General features: G+C 39.7%; 2 protein-coding genes across 3 annotated transcripts; one reads left to right on the plus strand and one right to left on the minus strand.

Annotated features, from left to right (window-relative positions):
* Positions 1 to 1,134: 1,134 nt before the first annotated feature.
* Positions 1,135 to 7,834, plus strand: eif2b5 (eukaryotic translation initiation factor 2B, subunit 5 epsilon). Its single transcript, XM_020651465.3, has 16 exons — positions 1,135 to 1,342; positions 1,548 to 1,672; positions 1,762 to 1,947; positions 2,034 to 2,211; positions 2,301 to 2,381; positions 2,468 to 2,545; positions 2,635 to 2,947; positions 3,067 to 3,212; positions 4,060 to 4,204; positions 4,290 to 4,391; positions 4,503 to 4,604; positions 5,369 to 5,459; positions 5,553 to 5,676; positions 5,766 to 5,891; positions 6,675 to 6,785; positions 7,572 to 7,834. The coding sequence occupies exons 1-16, from the start codon at positions 1,184 to 1,186 to the stop codon at positions 7,632 to 7,634; spliced, it is 2,130 nt and encodes a 709-aa protein (XP_020507121.2). The 5' UTR covers positions 1,135 to 1,183; the 3' UTR covers positions 7,635 to 7,834.
* Positions 7,835 to 7,892: 58 nt separating this feature from the next.
* Positions 7,893 to 10,409, minus strand: mul3 (mitochondrial E3 ubiquitin protein ligase 3). 2 transcript variants are annotated; one of them, XM_020651477.3, is made up of 5 exons: positions 10,298 to 10,409; positions 10,057 to 10,186; positions 9,882 to 9,969; positions 9,670 to 9,790; positions 7,893 to 9,587 (listed from the first exon to the last, which is right to left on the minus strand). In XM_020651477.3, exons 2-5 carry the CDS (start codon positions 10,171 to 10,173, stop codon positions 9,095 to 9,097), a joined length of 819 nt encoding a protein of 272 aa, XP_020507133.2. In that variant the 5' UTR covers positions 10,174 to 10,186; positions 10,298 to 10,409; the 3' UTR covers positions 7,893 to 9,094. The 2 variants fall into 2 exon arrangements, with proteins under 2 accessions (XP_020507133.2, XP_020507142.2); XM_020651486.3 differs by having other exon boundaries at positions 10,057 to 10,175; positions 10,298 to 10,404.
* Positions 10,410 to 19,245: the final 8,836 nt, after the last annotated feature.

Genomic DNA, 19,245 nt, shown 5'->3' on the forward strand with positions numbered 1-19,245 from the left:
TTTATTATCCATATAGATCACTCTACTGGTGACAGCCAGAAAAGGACTGCTAGTGTAATTCAACGACACTCAAATGAAATGCTGTTTAACTGGTAAATAAATCTATTAATCAGCACATATCTGCAATAGAACTAGCCAGTACTGATAGTCACTTGATATGCTAATATCGGCTGATGTTATCAGCTGGCTTATTAATCGATCGGGCTCTAATTTTAATTAATTAATGTTAAAATGCAGACTGCTGCAGAAATATCTTATCTTTACTGTCCATGCTCTGATTTATGCTCAATAAGAAAAACAAAAAACAAAAGTGTGTTGTGCAGTGGTGTGTGGGCTCAATTTGGGCCGCTATTGATAAAGTAATATCATTATCCTGTTGCATCCATATAACACTGACAGATAAAGAGCCTCAAAACAGAAAGGAAGAAGAAAAAGGTCACAAACACATGGATTGTACTTTTTCAATCTTGAAAGTATCACAATAATCTTTTTAAAGTTAAAATAAAAATACTTTTAGAGACTTCATTCTTGGTATGTATTAAAACACGTGTGTAGTTATAAAGAACATTAAATTAAATATGGCATAAATTGATAACTTTGTATTATAGAGTTTCAATACAACCAAACACACAGACTGTAAATATTAAGACCAAACACACAGACTGTAAATATATTAACCAAACACACAGACTGTAAATATATTAACCAAACACACAGACTGTAAATATTAATACCAAACACACAGACTGTAAATATATTAACCAAACACACAGACTGTAAATATATTAACCAAACACACAGACTGTAAATATTAATACCAAACACACAGACTGTAAATATATTAACCAAACACACAGACTGTAAATATTAAGACCAAACACACAGACTGTAAATATTAAGACCAAACACACAGACTGTAAATATATTAACCAAACACACAGACTGTAAATATTAAGACCAAACACACAGACTGTAAATATATTAACCAAACACACAGACTGTAAATATTAAGACCAAACACACAGACTGTAAATATTAATACCAAACACACAGACTGTAAATATTAAGACAAAACACACAGCCTGTAAATATTAAGACCAAACGCGACACGAAGTTTGTCCCACCGAGGACACCGTAGTGGTGTCTGACGACAGAGTGGGTCAATGCAACCTGTGCATCAAACATGGCCGGTAAAGGAGGAAAACAGAGTCGTTCTGGTCCAGGCATTTCAGGTAGAAAAGGTGCAGGTGAGCAGGAAGAAGAGGAGCAGCCACTTCAGGCAGTTTTAGTCGCTGACAGCTTCAACCGGAGGTTTTTCCCGGTGACCAAAGACCAACCGAGGGTAAGCTAACTGCATGCTAACGCTAGCTAGCTGATGCTTCCATGCTGTAAACAGTGACAGCGCTGCACTGACACTGATGAAGCATCTGTTTCATAGCTACACACGGAACTTTAAACCCCTCGATTGGTTGAGCAGCACTTTTTGTTGTTGTTGTTTATTAGTAGTTTCAACATGAACACTGTTACGTGTCACTTTATGCTGACAGGCTCTGCTGCCTCTGGGTAATGTGGCCATGATCGACTACACGCTGGAGTTCCTCACCTCCACTGGGGTGCAGGAAACATTTGTCTTCTGCTGCTGGATGGCCAGTGAAATCAAGGACCACTTGCTGTAAGTTTCTCCATCCACGTGTTAACAGTACAAACCAGTGTGCTAACTGGTCTCAATGGGAGATGCTGAGCTGTTACTGTGTCTGACAGGAAGTCAAAGTGGTGCCGACCCACCTCTCCAAACACAGTCCACATTATCACCTCAGAGCAGTACCGCTCCTTAGGAGATGTGCTCAGGGATGTCGATGCCAAGTCTCTTGTCCGCTCTGATTTTGTGTTGGTCTACGGCGATGTGGTATCGAATATCGACATCAGTCAGGCGCTGCAAGAACACAGGTGAGACCTAACTGCATCAAAAAAAAACAAAAAGACAATCCTCTAAACTATTTACTGTGATGCTAAATGTGGCTTTTCCTGTGCAGGCATCGTAGAAAGGTGGAGAAAAATATCTCTGTGATGACGATTATCTTCAAGGAGTCGTCACCCGGTCACAGGTCGCGCTGTGAGGAAGATGATGTCATTGTCGCCATGGACAGCAGAAGCCAGCGTGTTTTACACTACCAGAAGACACATGGGCTTAAGAGGCTACAGTTCCCCATGGTGAGGGCTTCACATTTAATCTCATCTTTATCAAACAAAGGCTTTGGGTGATGTGTGATGTGTGACAGTCGCTGCTGTTTGTTTCACAGAACATTTTCCACAGCAGCAGTGATGAGTTTGAGATTCGACACGACCTGCTGGACTGTCACATCAGCATCTGTTCCCCACAGGTTAGTGTCCACACAGAGACAGCAGACATTCCCCTCTTTATTACTCATTCAGGTCACATGGGTTCTCGTTCTTTTTTTTTTTTCAGGTTGCTGAGCTTTTCACTGACAATTTCGACTACCAAACTAGGAATGACTTTGTCCGCGGGATGTTGGTCAATGAAGAGGTACTGCGCTGCCGTGGTGACTTTTAATTTGACGAGAGCAATGCTAAGCTAGAGCTGCCTAAGACACAATCGCTCTTGTTTCTGTTCAGATTATGGGAAACCAGATACACATGCATACCACCAAGGACGGTTACGGCGTGCGAGTGTCAAACCTCCTCATGTACGATTCAGTATCGTCAGACGTCGTGCGGCGGTGGGTCTACCCGCTCACCCCAGAGGCAAACTTTGTTGACCAAGAGGGGCGGAGCTGCACGTATTCTCGCCACAACGTCTACCGAGGCTCCGGGGTCAGCCTGGGTCACGGCAGCCAGATGGAGGAGAACGTCCTCATTGGCTGCGACACCAGCATCGGCGCAAACTGTTACATCTCGAACAGTGTCATCGGAAACAACTGCACCATAGGTGAGCTCACTGCCCACCACCATGAACTAAAAGTGCTATTTGTTACGTGTTTAAAATGAGATGACATGTATGTAGGTATGTTCTGAAAGTGGTGTTGAACCTCTTTGCTATGACGACAGGTGACAATGTCAAACTGGACCACGCCTACATCTGGAGTAATGTTCACATTGCCAGCAACGTGGAGATCAGCCAGTCTGTGGTGTGTGACAAGGTGGAGGTCAAAGAGGGCGTCAGACTGAATAAACAGTGTGTCCTCGCTTATAACGTAAGCAGTGCATGTTTTCATCTTCTGACAGCAAACACAATTTATTTTAGATATGTACTGTCTATGTTAAGAGAGAAACAGGTCAACTACTTATGTAAAGCATGGATATTAACATTGATGCTTCTTTAAAGCCAACAAGAGCATTGTAGTGGTTTCTTCGGTCTTCTTAGTAAATCTTATGTTCTTAAACTGAGTTCTTTCTTAACCACTCTATAGTGACGACATTACACTGTTTCACGCGTTGAGTTGGCTTCACACATGTTCCCATGTGTCCACGGTAAAACTACCGTGTTGCTCCGCCGTCACTCGTTTATTTTACTTAGACAGCGTAACACATAACAATACACTTTACTTCCTGTCTCCTGATCACATGACTACGGAAGTCTTACAGAATCACAACAAACCTTCAAAATAAAATAGGAATAATCTCAGTAAGTATTCCCAAGATAAACACAAACATATCGTCTGCTATGCTCTAGCAAATCATAATCCAAACAATAATAATCAAACTTATTAATGCAGAAATGGCACTTACAAGCATAATCGACAGATCATTTCAATATTGTTATTTTTAATCCATGTACGCTGGGAGGTAGGTGTCAGACAAAAGTCATGAACAGCACATTGCAGAAATGGTCTTTTTTAATTATTTCCACATCAAAGATTCTAGATGAGATAAACTGTGTAACTGAAAAGAATCTAGGGCGTGAATATGGACACAGACAGAAAGCTCTTCACAGGAGCTTTAACATCGTACTTTACTCGCTAAGTCCATTGTGAGCGAAACATTTTAAAAAGTGTTTGACTCTTTTTATCGTATTTCTTTTCCTGGGATCTGTTTTGCCAGGTGGTGATTGGACCAAACATCTCTCTACCTGAGGGCACTGTGGTGTCCATGCACCACCCCGAGGAGGAAGAAGAGGAGGACGACGATGAATTCCTGAGTGATGATGCCGAGGTCGGTCACAGTAAAGACAAAACAAAACGGAAAGGTGCGTATGGACAATGTAACGACATACATTCATGAATTTTATTTTTAAATGTTTGGTACTGAGCTGCGTTTCTTCGGTCTCTCAGTGTTTAACCCCGCAGAGGTCGGAGCGGAGGGGAAAGGCTACATCTGGAGGGCCAGCAGTCTGGATGACACAGAAGATGAAGAGCTGTCGCAGTGCCTGTGGGGTACGAGAGCAGCTTGGCTGTTTTGCCTTTTGTAGTGTATCCTTATAATGTCCTTCAGACGGGGATTTCCTGTGATGCTGCAGTTCGTGAATTTTGTATTTCATGCCTCAGGTTTGGTGTTGAACCCCGACCCTGAGAGTGAAAGTGAGGACAGTGAGCCTGACGATGCTGACGATCCAGTGATTCCCTCGCCTGAGATGGATGACGTTAAAGGTGAGAGAAGTTCATTTCGCCTGCATGTGAAATAGCATGACTGCCCCCTGCTGGCAAAAGAGTCAAAACACAAACTACAAAATCAGTGATTTACCCACTCCGCTGGTCACGATCTTAGAATCAGCTCCACATTTTGTTTATGTTCTAGTTTATTATAAAACATCCAAATAGAAAATCTCAGATTTCGCAAGACACTTAATCAACTGTTCATTCATCCCTGACTTACACATGAACTCATTGATTCAAAAGGGAACTATGAGCAGCCAGTGATAAAGACTTTGGGAATCTCATTAAAAGTCAGAATGATGCTTAATGAAAATTACAGGCAAACTTTTGGCTCATGGCTTTTATCCAAATTCATCATTCGATGCTTCAGTTGTCTTTGTTGTCTTTACTCAAAAAGATTTATAACTAGGATTACATTTCAGGTCTGCTAAGATATCATTTCAAGAGGCTGTTAATTCCTAATACCCTTAAGGAACGTGTTCTGCAGGGAGCTAACTGAATACATGGTTTATATGGAAACAGCTAGCATAGGCTAACCTATCATCACTCAATACACATCATCACAACTGAACTTGTCAAAGGTAACATGTATCATCAGGCGCCACTCAGAATATTTGATCAAAAAAAGTATTTAAAAATGAACAATAAAATTGATTAAATTTAAACAGTAATCCTCCTCTCTCTCTCTCTCTCTCTCTCTCTCTCTCTTTCTCTCTCTCTCTCTCTCTCTCTCTCTCTCTCTCTCTGGTGTGTTTCAGTCTTTCAGTTGGAGGTGTTGGGGACTCTGCAGAGAGGTGTGGAGGAAAACATCGGCTTTGACAATCTTGTTCTTGAGATCAACTCTCTCAAGTAAGGAGGAACTTAAACTTGCCTTCAGTTCTTTCATTTATTACAAAGTGGACGGTTCTGTCACTTTAACACACACACACACTTCCTCTTCAGGTACGCCTACAACATCACTCTGAAGGAGGTGATGCAGATTCTAACCCGGGTGGCCTTGGAGTACCCTTTCCAGCAGCAGGGCCAACAGATTACCACGTCACAATACGTTACTCTGCTCCTACCTGTAAGTATATTCATTTTGAAAACACATTGTGTAAAAATATGAGAGTAATAAATATCATCACTGTAATTTTCCTTCTATTCTCTTCTCAGTTACTGAAGAAATGGGCTCCGGTGTTTAAGAACTATGTGAAGAGAGCTCAGGACCAGCTGGACTGTCTGTCTGCGTTTGAGGAACATTTCCTGGAGCAGGAGAGTCACTGGGCAGCGATGGTCAAGGTCAGAGTCAGTCATCATCACATCGCTCAGTAATCTGCTGACTAGGCCTGCTCCATATGAGATGTGCGATAACAGTTCAAAATTGCGATAACCATATGAATGTAAAAAATAATTAGTGTATATTAGCTCTACATCAGTTTCTGCTGTTCTCCATGTATAACAGACCACCTGTGTTCCTTCTAAATCTAAAAACTGTTTTTTTTTTTTTGGTTTTCCACTAATTAGTCCGAGAGTAGCTGATAGTTAGCTTTAGCTTCATCTGGCTGTAGTGGTTTAGTCAAGACCACACTAACCGAGACCAGAGTGCTCAGAGACCAAGACAAGACCAAGATCATTAATTATCACTGTGAAATCATCATCTTGTGTGGAGCTGGCGTGTCACTCATTTAGCACGTAACACCGGGGAAGGTTGCGGCCGTAACCGGGGGATAAAAAAAATCAAACTACAAATGTATTGAAGTTTTTTAGAAAGAGACATTTTCCACCCAGTCTGAGACCGAAACAAGACAGAGCAAAAATGCTTTATATTCTGAGATGAGGACTACAACACTACCTGACTGCATCATAGTGGTGTGAAAGCACAGTTCTACACAGGCCTCTTTACAAAGTTATTTTTGGGCCTTTATGCATTTATTGGATGAGACAACTGGAGAGGAACTGTTGGGATGCGAGAGAAGGGGACGAGGTTCCGACTACAATAGAAGAGGATGGTTGTTGAACATCAGGAACTGTGTGACTCAGCAGATCCTTTGTGTTCATCACACATGTCGTTTCTCCCTGCAGGTCCTGATGAACATGTACCAGCTGGAGATCGTGGAGGAGGAGATGATCCTCCGCTGGTTCTCCCAGGGAGCCACAACAGACAAGAGCAGACAACTCCGCAAGAACCAGGGGGTAGGTCCAGAGCAGGGTCATCAGGGTTATCAGGGTCTCAGAGGACACGAGGAGTTAAAAAAGACTGAGGATGTGTGAAGATATCATAAAATGAAGAAGTAAAACATTTGAGTTTAGATTGTATAGAGTGTGTTTATCATCCAATTAGAAGGTACAGAGGGAAGTTCAATAATCACACTTATTGTTTGTTACTTATTGTTCATCCTTTAAGTGCTGCTTTACAGCTGTCAAGGTTATTTACTGAGACTGTTAATTATGTTCTTTTTATGAGTAATAAAGGAGTTCAAAAGGATTCAAGTTAATGAAATGAGGGAATATTTTAATGAATAATTTGCCTTTTTTTTTTTCAATGTCCTTCAATTTAAAAAAAAAAAGCTTTGAATGACTGAACACGAGTTACAAGGAAAACACAAAAAATATCAGTTTTAAAAAAAAAAAAAGGAAAATTATTGTTTATTTATTATTGTTTAAATAATGGTTATTCACTTTCCTGCAATATCTAAATACTATAGGTCATGACATTGTTACTGTGTTGTAGCACAAACTACAATGTCACCTGTGAGGAATCACCGTGTTGTGCAACATTTAAATAAACACAAAGATTCTCACAGTTATCATTAGAATTATTCTGTTTCATATTTCTCAATTTACTCAAATTTTAAAAAAAATAGCCGTATCTATGAGCAGTTCATTCAGTTTATTTTAGCTGCTGTTGATCAACTTACACCTTGCTTATCTCCCTTCTCTGCTCTGATATTTGTTTTTTTTTCTTTTTTACCTGAACAGCTTCAGAAATTCATCCAGTGGTTGGAGGAGGCTGAGGAGTCTTCAGAAGAGGAAGGGGAGTAAATAGGGACAATAAAGGAAAGAGGAGGACTTGTTACATCTTGAGAACTGACAAAAACAAGGATTAGGGTGGTTTGTTTACCCTAAACATCAGCTTTCTGCCACTAATGTCTGTATTCCATCACTACATGCCCCCTCATGTAAAGACTGTGTGCTCTGAACATCAACACCCAAAATAAAGCATGAAGACCCTCACACTGAAATTGTGTTTAAGCATCATCCTTTTTGTGTGCACCACAACAAGTTACACCAAACATAAAGCTGATTGAAAAGTAGATTTATTTCATATTTACAAGACTGAATCCCTGTTCAAATAAGATTGTGTACAGCAAAGTTAAAGGTCTTTTTTTAATCTACAAACTGCCTGTAGGTCAGAAAACAGAAACACAACCATCACAAAGGATGACCTGCCTGATTGATACAGTCCTTTAGATTAAAATAAGTCAAGTAGATTTCATCCAGTCTGGACTTAATGAACACAATGATTCAATAACCGTATAGTCTTGGATTCTTTTCACAGTTTAAATCTTAAATCAAAAGAGTTAAAGAAAAACAAAAGGACATGTAAAAAAATCTAAAAATGATTTAAAAATAAAATGTCATAATAACAATACAGTGTTCCCTTGTTACAGTGGCTGTGGCTTTTTTATTTTATGTTTAGCACATCCAAAAGAAGTGAAATATCCTGATTACTTCCATCACATGGTACGTAATATTTATGGCTCAGTAACTGCAGAGAAATGACAGATGAACGATCAGGTTTCCCCAAACTCTGAGTTTCATAGCTCCACTTCACAACATTACACCTGCCAGGAGTTCATGTTGCTCTATTCAGCCTCACCTGTTCAGTGTATTTATAAGACAATACAGCACCACTCGGTCTCTGCTGTCATCATCAGGGGCAGGATCTTCTATGTTATGAAACTGCAACTTCAAGTAGTGGTTAAAAACATAAATTCCCTTCAATTAGTATGGTGGCCAACAAGGGTCAAAAACATTATCGAGGCGGCAGCTTTTTTTCTGGAGCTAGGTAACAACACCAGGATACTTTTTCTTTTCCATGTGTCCACTTTAGTTTTAGGTCACCTTGTTTACAAAACAGTTGTCTTTAACTCTGTTTTAGAATGAGGATATTATTACAAAATAAGAAAATAACATGATTAATTCTGTTTCTCTGATTACATTGTTGATGTTACCTTTAGTGTCATGTGAAATGTCATGCCTTCTGTGTTTATGTTTTTTTTTATATATACCATCCAATGTTGTGTTTTGACTCTGATGGCCACCGTACATGACACCTTGAATCAATTAAAAAAAAAAAACCTGTCAGTCTGGAATTTAAACTCGGATCATAGTTTGTTTCTTTGGAAAACAAGATGAATCACCTGAGGAAGTGTTGGGCCCACAAAACCTGTTATGCACATATTTAAGCTGTTTCACCTGCAGCCTCTCGGTGTTGAATCCTACTTGGATCTGTCATCTTGTTTTCCCACAATGCCGTAGATGACCTTGGCTAGAATAGTAGCCCCTGTGATGCCGGTGACAGCGGCCAGCGACTTCCACATGCTGGCCGATCTCTCGTGCTTGTCCATGAAGCTCCTGTGATCGGAGGGTACCAGGATAAATTTGCGGCCGTCCTGTGGGGCCTGCAGCCTCATCACCTGCCCGCCCTCCAGCACCACCTCGCCAAAACCAGTCAGGGTGCTCCCCACCCGCAGGAGCTCCTCGCTCTCCTCCATCGCCGCAGGTTTCTCGCCGCTGATTCCCTGCAACACCACGTCCACCAAGCCCTCCTCAGCTCGTCTCACTTTGAAATACACCCTCTCCAGATAGTCCCCAGAGGCCTCCAGAGGGTTCTGAACCCTCACGAACAAGTCACTGATGTAGGCTCCAGGGCTGACCAGACTAAACGGCACCGAGTTGTTGGTTTCTTTTTTGTTCATTGTCCGAGAATTCCTGCAAAAGTTATCAGCCACAAATCAGAAGGCTATTAGATTAATTAAAATACATTTTGGTTTAATTCTGCAGTTTTCTGTACCATGTCCTACTGAGGGAGTTCCAGTATTTCCATGTTTCCTCCACTGATATCTTCTGAATCACACCGAAGCATCGTGGGACAAACTGGCTGGCCAGAGGCTCCCCATCTGCCTGGACCAGACCTGCAAATCAGGTGCAACAACACAAAGTGTAACTCTTCTTCAAACCCCCCCATTCAAAAAGACATTACTGAAATGTAAACTCAAGACAAACCTTCAACAGCAACATACTGGAGTCTCCTGAGGGGAGAGGATTTCAGAACTTGAACCAAATGACGATCTGGCTTGAAAACGGGTATTTCCTAAGAAGAAGATGTATAAAAGATATTAAAAACATGCTACAGTTGTGTTTATATCTTAATGAGACTCAAAACATGTTATCTACTTGCCTTTAGCTTGACCAACTCCTTCTTCTTTTCTTGGTACAAATGATAGAAAAGGCTGGAGAAGGCAAAGCTGGACCCAACACCAATCACAACCAGCGGGTTTACAGGAAAGTCACCCATATCTGAAAGTTATCTGACACAATGCACAACAACAAGTCAACATGTGAAATATAAACGAGTGTAGACATTAACAGAACAAGCTTATCAGTCCGTACGATGAAAGACAAACAAGTGGACTAAATACCTGTTAAAAGCAGCGGGTTAAACCTTAACACATGGGGAATTTGGTCACATAAATCGAAAACAAAACCCCACAATTGCTTTGGATTTCACTTCCTTATTTGCCCCGCGTTGCGTCATGTTTCATCTGCCAATAGAAGACGAGCAAAAAAATGTTCTTCTCGTATTCGACCACCAGGGGGCAGCCGTGTCCCGTTGAAATCAAAGACTGTATTTAAATGTTTTATTTACGGTCTATGTTGAAACGTGTAACCTTCTTGACCATGATGCAATTACAAGTTAGAGTTTTTTTTATTTTGCATCAGAAATGAAAGCATTTTGTTCTGTGGGCTTCCTTAACATTTTCTTATATAGCCAACACTCGGTGAATTAGTTATTATAATAAATCTAAGTAAAAGTAGCAATTCTTGACAATTCATTTTACTAATATACAATAATACAAATTATAACTACAAGTTTAAGTCCATAGGCACATGTTTTTCTTCAGTAAAAATACAAAACAAAATGTAGAGGTATTATTGAGTTCCTCTTGTTAGTTTGATATTATTTAATAAGCTATAACACGCGTTTCTTAAAAATGATGGTTGATTAAGGTGGCACCAATTTTTACACCTTGATATACTTGATGTGTGTTTATAAGAAAACAACACATTTTATTAACTTTTGTGTGACAATCTTATTTGATTATTTGAGTACAATTTCTACAAATGTCCTTAAAAAATGTTTAGGAGGACTTTAGGAGATTGTGTTTTTAGTAAAGCATGGTTGATAAAAATCTGCTCACACTATTTAGCATCTTATGTCTGTAAAAGTTTCATATTGAAACAACACAGACTCATCATTCGACTCTGTATGATGGAGTTTGCTGTCCTGCATTATCTATTCGTAGAAAAATCATTGGCCTGTCCTTATTTATGTAAAACTTAATATACTTAATCTGCCTCATATTTGTGTAATTGTACTCATGAGGAAAGTGCTGGAAGCTACAGTCTGCTCTGTGACCCATGTAGTCTCAAAACTGATTCTGGTTATCTGTTAGATTGTCTTGAAATGGGAAAAAGGGGTTTTGTTGCATCTGCGGTCTGGAACCTCCTGCAGGAGGATCTGTGTCTGTGGGTGCTGCTCTCTTTAAATCTCTACATTAGTAGAAGGTGTTGTAAGTAGATGTTTCAGGTTGTAGATGCTTTGAATGATGACTTTTCTGCTCTGTGACTCAGGATATGTTGATCTGTGTCTGTAATCTCTCTGTGTTTTACGTCACTTCATAAACGGGCTGCTGCCTGTCTCGGCCAGGACACTAGTAACACTAGTTCCTGTTTGAATACATTTTTAAATGATATAAAGAACACACAAAGGACCACAAAATGCTAAGTGGTAAAACAAAATGATCTAATTTTTTTAAAAGCAGAACGTCAAACAAGTCCAGTCAGGTTTATTTGTATAGTCAAATATTATACAACGTGTCAGTGGGCTTGTCTGGCCTTGTATTTCTCAAACTCCCACAATCAGCGATGACTGGGTTAAGAAATGTGAAAAATAATATCTGCACTGTTAAAGCTTTTTTTGTTGTTGTTCATCCTTTAGATATATATACATAAATAGATATAAAGAGGATAATCACTCAAAATTATTTAGAACTTTAAAGGTTTGTATTAACCAATCGTAGTACAGCACTAAAACACGCTTAGTTTATCTATTACTCAAGGACAGCTCAAAGGTACTTGTACTTCACAGGAGTATTTGCAAGTTACGTAGTTTTAATTTTCCTGCCTGTTTTTCAAAAGACAATATTGAACTTTAAACTGCACTGCATCTATTCAACAGTTACAGTTTTCAGTTTCATTGTTAATTATATTAGAGGCTCTGCAAACTCACACAGTTTTCAATCACTCGGGCTAATTAAACCTCTAATCAACCTGCCCTGCATCTCAGTTCTCTCTGATGTTAATGTGCTTCAATTGAAGTCATAAGATGTCATTAAACCCTCTAAGTGTTAACAGGATATGTTGTCTCACCCTCTCAGGTGGGCAGATGTCAGTCAATGGTATGAATTTGCCCATGCTGTGCTTGGAAGAAGTCTAATAAGGCAACAAGGCTGAAGACACCTGTTGAGGTGAGCCACCTGGGGCAGGTGTGTGAGAAAGATTATACAAACGTAATACAGTTAAAATTCAAATATGTTGGATTATTGCAAAGACTTGCAGTGTTTTTTTTTATCTGATATTTGCATGAAAGTTCTCCAGAGGCACCAACAACACAAACACGTCTGCAGTAACCACATAAACTGAGGAGACACAAACAGCAAGCAGCCATCTGTCACTGAAAGCAACCACACAGAGGTGCATGGCTTCAGGCTTCTTAACATCCTTTCAACAACTGAGTTTTATTAACGTTGGAAGCTTTTAAATTACAGTCAATAAGAATTGCCTCATGTAGAAACTCAAGGACCTGCATGTTTTGGCACTTTGTAGTTCTTTTTGTTACCTCGTGGTTTGAATCTAGAGAAATCTGCTATTTTATTTAAGTCAGTGGCACTATACCACCTGGAGATTGTTCCAGTTACTCCTTTGAAATTTGCTCAGTTGTGCATAACAACCTTAATTTTTGTTTAAAAAAAACACAGATCTTGTAGAAAGGTTTTTCATAGCGAGGTCTTGTACCCTCGCATTTCTTCTGATCCTGCCTCCCGACCACAGTAGCTGTGTAGCTCACACAGAAACTGAATAAAAAGATGGATGACAGCGAAGTGAAGGCAAAACATTTGGAGCTCCTTAATGCTGACTGGCTGCAGTATAGATCATAAGCTCTGTCTCGTCCATGTTAACCATGGATCAAACTATAATATAATACGATAAGTCAAAATATAATACATTTTTTCTCAAACATGGTTTCTGTCATAATAGAAAGTGTTACATTTTCTAAGAAGTAGGTTAGTTTGAATAAGTTATCTGATGTCATTAAAAGAGGTTTAAAGACATGAATGATCCCTTTACGCACAAGATTATGAGAATTGAGGAGAAATGGAGTGAGGAAACGTTACAAACACAAACAGTCATCGATTTTTCATAACTGTGAGTGTCTGCTTCAGAACGATACAGGAATCTGTTCTGTGGTAGACTGTATGGACATGAGTCATCTTTGCTGTTTTATTGGTCAGTTAAAGGTGTGTTTTAGTAGCATAAAGCGCAGATGTAGAAATTTAGATGTAGGACCATCTCCAACTCGAAGAATTGTTTCTGTTTGATGCCCACTTTGACTCAACATGAATAAAGGTGACAAAACATCTGGAAATTATAAAAATGCTTGATCCATAAAAATAAAAAAAACAGTTTGAGTGTCGTCAGCTTTACATATCGGCAATGTTTGCTGTTTAACAATTATTTTTAATTTTAGGACCTTTTTATTTTGACTGAGAGACCCCGCAATCAAAACACAGTCATGTGTCTTAAGTACATCTTTCTGATAATCCTGTGAACATGAATCATATTTTGAATTCAGGATGTTTTTATTATCATTAGGGTAACCTTCACTTCTTGTTATCTTTGTGGTGACATATTGAATGATGACACCAATCTGAACGATGCACTCATGACAGGGGTGATGCAGGCGGAGTCAAGCTGCTTTTATGGAGACAGAAACTATCCCTCTTCATCACAGACAGCTGATGTCTGTGAGCTGTTCCATCGAGGAGGATTTTCCGCAAAACATTCCTGTACATCACAGGACAGTAGGAAAGTCACAAAAATGTCCAATAATTTTGCCTCGCAGTGTTACTTTTTCTTCTCTCCCCTCCTGTTAATCATCTCACCGTGTCAGATTCATCGGCCCCTGGAGAGATTCTGAAGCAGCTAATCCTCTTAATTGTTTTTCACTGAAAGTTGCCAGCGTTGACCAACATAATACAGCCATGCATCATAAAGTCAAGCGTCACAGCCTCTGCCAGCTTCCTTTTTTCTCTGCCCCTCTCTCTTTGTACGAAGTAGCCGTCTGTGTTCTCTTGGTAAACAGTGTTTGACTGAGTACACACCTGTTTTAAATGTGTGGTCATATTTTCTCCTGTCATTTGGATGTTATCTACACCTGCTATCAGACTCTTCTATTTATTTTCTCTCTAGGCTCCACAGTGAATAGAGTTGTTCAATAGCAAAGAAAATCCTGGATATGTTTCCTCTTTTGTTGTTCCATTGGTTTTCACAAATAGTTGTTAATGTCACAGATCGTTATGTATGATGATGGTAGATGGTGAGCATTCCTTTTTTCTCCTCATATGCCTCTCCTTTCATGCACACTGACAGCAATCGAGATTCAGCTCAAACATCGGTGTCGGTATTATTGTTGGAACACTTTTTGCTCAGATGTTCAAAAGCCTTTGTGCAGGATTTCCAAACCTGCATGGAGAGAACCAGCATGATGACATGGACAACACTGACTGTAGCTAAATACAGCTTTACATTAAGATTGACTCACTATAAAAAAAAAAACTGTCCCTGAATCTTCCTGATTCTTCCGTCCCACTTAAGGCCTTTGTGTTTTTATACTTGTATTAAGATGTAAAGACACTCACACTCTGTAGCCGCTCACTGATGAGCAGACAAAAGACACATTGCTTCAGAGCCACCGGCCTGAATGTTTACACAGAACTTTTTCTCTCTACTTTTGCAAGGGAAAAAAAAGACTGTAGCGTTTGACAAGGCGCTCTACATGCAGCGTTCCAATTACAATGGACAGCGCATTCCTGTACTATTCTACAATTCATTTAACAGACACTTTTATCAAAAGCGACGTACACCAGAGTGTAAGTACAACATAAGCAAATATCGAGAAAACATTGTAATGTTGAACTTAATGTGACTTTGTGGCCTTGAAAACTCTACATTACTGCTCAGTATATCAGACTGAAAGACCTTTCGTAAAAAGATTTTTTTAAAATGTGATCATGTTGAGTTAAATTAGGTCGACAGTTATCTTAGCTGCTAAAGTAGGAAGCAGGAATAATGTTTACCATGATCACTATCTTGATTATTTTCAGCATTTTGCTATTGTACTAAAAACAGAGCACAGCTGAGGATTATGGGAAGGTTGTTTCTTTCGCAGTTATTCATTTCATTTCATAATGGGCTGCTTTGAAAGATTTTAAAGACTCAGAATGTGATCTCTCAACATAAACATAGATTGCAGAGTTGTGAGTGTTTGTTTAAAGAGACTGTGCTCAAACAGTATGACATCACCTATTTATGAAATGTGGGTTGAGTTGCTCCTAATGACTGAATGAAGCTGTTTTCAGGCATCACCATCTGTTTTTTTCATTCAGGCACTTGAATCAGGCACCAAGTCGGGTATAGTAGCTAAATAATGACTTGGATGTTGTTGTGAAATGAAGTGGCAAGTTGAGAACTCATGATTACAATGACACAACATGAACAAGGCATTTTGTTAAAGAACCAAAATATCCAATCATTTGAGATCTGATCTCATGATGTTGAAAAGCTGAAAGAATCACAGGAATCCAAGCTGTGCTCGGTGACATAACATAAAATACACAGCAGGAATAAGCAAACACATAGACAAGCTGTGCTTCACTTATATGCAGGAAGTAAAGAGTCCCAAACAGAAGGGAGCAGTGCATCATTGGCAGTGTTAATTATAAAAATACAAATGAAACCCCTTTCTCTAACATTTTCATGCAGCTAGCTTGCTAACCTGAGCATAAGACTGTGGTCACCTAAAGGAGTCGGAGGCAGACTGCAGGCAGGTAGACCAGCTGGTCTAAATTAAGTTATTTCTGTCTGATAAATGTATTGGACGGCCATATTTTAGACATGGGATTGCCGCATACACTAAAATAATGAAGCTCATGGTGAAAGGGTGAAAAGTCAAGAAAACAGATGTTTTAATATTCTCTGGGGTAAATGAACTTCTGTGCAATACTGATGAGAAACCACTCAAACTGGCCTGTAAATCAGCTTTGTGTGTGACCATGGAGAATAACTGCTTAAACATCTCTACTTACCTGCAGCGTTGGTGAATTTTATGTTTCTATTTTAATTGATTGATGACACGGTTGAAAAAAATCCTACTTTCAAATGTTTTATGGAGCACTTTAAAGTCCCACGATATACTGTATTCACAACAGAGCAGTTATTCTTACTACCTTAAAAAATGTTTTTTTTTATTGCTAGCTGTTCTGTCTGAAATATTTCATATTGTCTCATCGTATTATCAAGATTTATAGACTCTCTCATCAGACACTTTCAGGCTCTCACAAACAGATTCACAATGGTTCAGACTTCCCTGCTTTCACCCTGCGATCCTCATTTCTGTTTGATGAGTTTGATGCACCTTGAGAAGTGGCATCATAACCTCCATTTGAATACCGAGAGCGTCAGTGACCATCTGTCAGCTTGGTACTTGGTTCAACAGCTCTGCCATCAGTGTATGATTCAAGCAGCTGGTGCTAAAAAAGTGAAGCCGATGCTGAAGTGCAAAATCCTGCAGTACGCTGAGTGTCCACTTGAGGCTGGCTGCAGAAGTAACAGAAGTCACGTACAGAGAACATTCAAAAAGCCGTTTTTACAGCAGAAATCAAAATGTTTACAGCCTGGTTCAAAACACCAACAGGTCTGATAAGCTCACGTCGGTATGTGGGTGAATTTTTTTGACTACTAATCCATTTAGATTTGATGGAGGATAAGCGTTATTCACAGTAAGGCCATAGCTGACCTGATTGACAGGTGAGTACATTGTAATGGTTTGTGAAGAGGCTTAAAACCCGCTCTCATCATGTCGTTAGATTTAATGAAAGTTGGGCTGAGACAGCATTTCCAGCATGGCGGCTGCCATCGATTGTACTCTGAAGCCCCCCCTGCAGTGAGAGATGGGGACGTCGCTCAGGCTTCATCGATTAATATTTACAGTCTATTGTATGAATGTGTGTGTGGAAGTTGTGGATGTGAAATTAAGTATTGTGTTCTTAAATTGTTTGAAGTCTAGAAAGGCGTCAGCACAGTCCATGGGGAATGTTCCTAACCATTTTGTGCGGTTAATGATGTCAGTAATTGGGAATAATGACCAGAGTCGCTTTAAATCAAATGTCACTAAAACAGTAATGTCCAATAGGACCAGTATTTCAAATCTAGACTGACTTGCCGTTCAGTCCGGATGCAGATCTTGGTCCTAACTTTTAGCCCTGCATGAATTAAATTAACCAAAACCTTTTATAGCCGCTGCTAATCTCATCAAAGAGGCCTTTGAAATACATAAAGCATGCTCACTGATGACAGAAAAGAGTTTAAAGTAGCTCACATTTTTGTCTGGTACATAACACCCACATGCTCATATTTATATATACAGTCATACTGTTTACAAAAAACAATGCTCCCCCACCACCACCACCCCTATGCAACCACATGATTGATTAGCTTGTAAAAACTCCATCAGCTTAATTTGAAAATGTTGACAGTGGTGGTCTGTTTTGGGTTCAGTGGGCGGCTCGGCCCACATATTAGCTCCCTTTTTATAGAAACGACGTCAGGACAAAGGAAGTTTTCCTGCCTGATATTTTACAGTTCCCAGCAGCAGAATTCCTCGTGGACGAGCTAGAGGCTGAGGAGCCCGGCCAGGGAAACACTCGTGGGTTAGACAGTCATGTGCAGATGAAATGTGATTGTTCAAACTCAGCATGTCCAGGATGTGAATGTGGTCAGAAGGCCTTTGTCTGATTATGTTTCTCATGATGGATTGTGGGACCTGTGAAGGGGTTTAGTTAAATGTTAACAGATTGAATTTTGACTTTTTAAAACATATACTCTAATTTTAAGTGATCATCCATCATTAGACCTTGATATTTGACCTGAGAAACGTGACAGATTAACTCGCAGTCTATCTTAAATCCTGCTACAGGTGATGTACTGTAGGCTGTCTTCTTGAGGAAAAATATACGGACACTTTTTTAAAACATTTTGTGTCAGTTTCACATCTTCTCATTCTTCATTTTTCAAACATCTTTTCACTGCTGTCTGACATTATCCTGCTTTAATCTTCCTCTTACATCCAGCTGTCAACTTGTAGCTTCTGTTTACTTTACCCTCCTTCATGTCACAAGAGCCTCTGTGAGGACTCATGAAGGGGGGAGGCCATGAGTTCAATAAGCAGGGAAACCTGTTTGAGTGCTCTTTTAAAAGAAATGTACCACAGGAGTCAGGGCGACGATATATTGCCATGTAGATATTTTGTCACATGTCTAGAATAGTCTGAAAAAGTAATCACGTTTTATCGTCTTTGGAATCACAGACCATCCTCTCGACTGAAAGTTTGAGGCAAATTTACAGGCGGTAAAAAAACTCTTGCCAATAAGTGTTATTGAGTGGGAAATATTGATGGTGTTGAATAAAGGTAACATATTTATTTACCACTGAGATTCTTCTGATTTCTGGCATTTCTGATAAATTGGATGTTAGGCCTCAAAGAGCAGCAGACGCGGTTGAGAACAAGAAACTGCAGAAAGACAGTTTCTGTCCTGAGATTCCACCAGATTTATCCAAACATTCGACTTCAATCCCAGAGGAAGGTTAATCTGACATCCATCAAAGCTTTCCTCATACTCCCACAGTCACACACTGACAGTAAAAACAGAGCAGTTAAACCTGAGGTGAAGCACACGGAGCAAACAGAGGATTCAGTGAGCAGAAAACAAAGCGCGCGTCTGTGTATTGTTGTCACTAACGTGTTTTCCTCATGTTTGGAAGTAAATGAATTAATGCTCATATCTTCACACTGAAGCCTGACAGAGAAACCACCTGACCAGAGACAAACACGCTGCATGTTTTTCACTTGTATTGTCCGTTTGCAGATATCCACAGGGAGCTCACATGTGTTTTCAGAGTTCCCACACTGTTGTTATTTGAATGCTGTAGTTTAAATCTCTCTTTTCTCCACAGTTTGATACATCCACAT

The sequence above is a fragment of the Labrus bergylta genome, chromosome 4 (genome assembly GCF_963930695.1).
Source record: "Labrus bergylta chromosome 4, fLabBer1.1, whole genome shotgun sequence".
In the NCBI taxonomy this organism is placed as follows: domain Eukaryota; kingdom Metazoa; phylum Chordata; class Actinopteri; order Labriformes; family Labridae; genus Labrus; species Labrus bergylta.

Bases quoted from the DNA above. Each gene is read 5' to 3' on its own strand.
- eif2b5 (XM_020651465.3), top strand. From the start codon at position 1,184: ATGGCCGGTAAAGGAGGAAAACAGAGTCGTTCTGGTCCAGGCATTTCA. The intron at 2,546-2,634 runs GTACTGCGCTGC...GTTTCTGTTCAG, and splicing joins GGATGTTGGTCAATGAAGAG to ATTATGGGAAACCAGATACA. The intron at 4,605-5,368 runs GTGAGAGAAGTT...GGTGTGTTTCAG, and splicing joins TGAGATGGATGACGTTAAAG to TCTTTCAGTTGGAGGTGTTG.
- mul3 (XM_020651477.3), bottom strand. From the start codon at position 10,173: ATGGGTGACTTTCCTGTAAACCCGCTGGTTGTGATTGGTGTTGGGTCC. The intron at 9,791-9,881 runs GTTTGTCTTGAG...CCTGATTTGCAG, and splicing joins CCAGTATGTTGCTGTTGAAG to GTCTGGTCCAGGCAGATGGG. The intron at 9,588-9,669 runs GTACAGAAAACT...TAACTTTTGCAG, and splicing joins AACTCCCTCAGTAGGACATG to GAATTCTCGGACAATGAACA.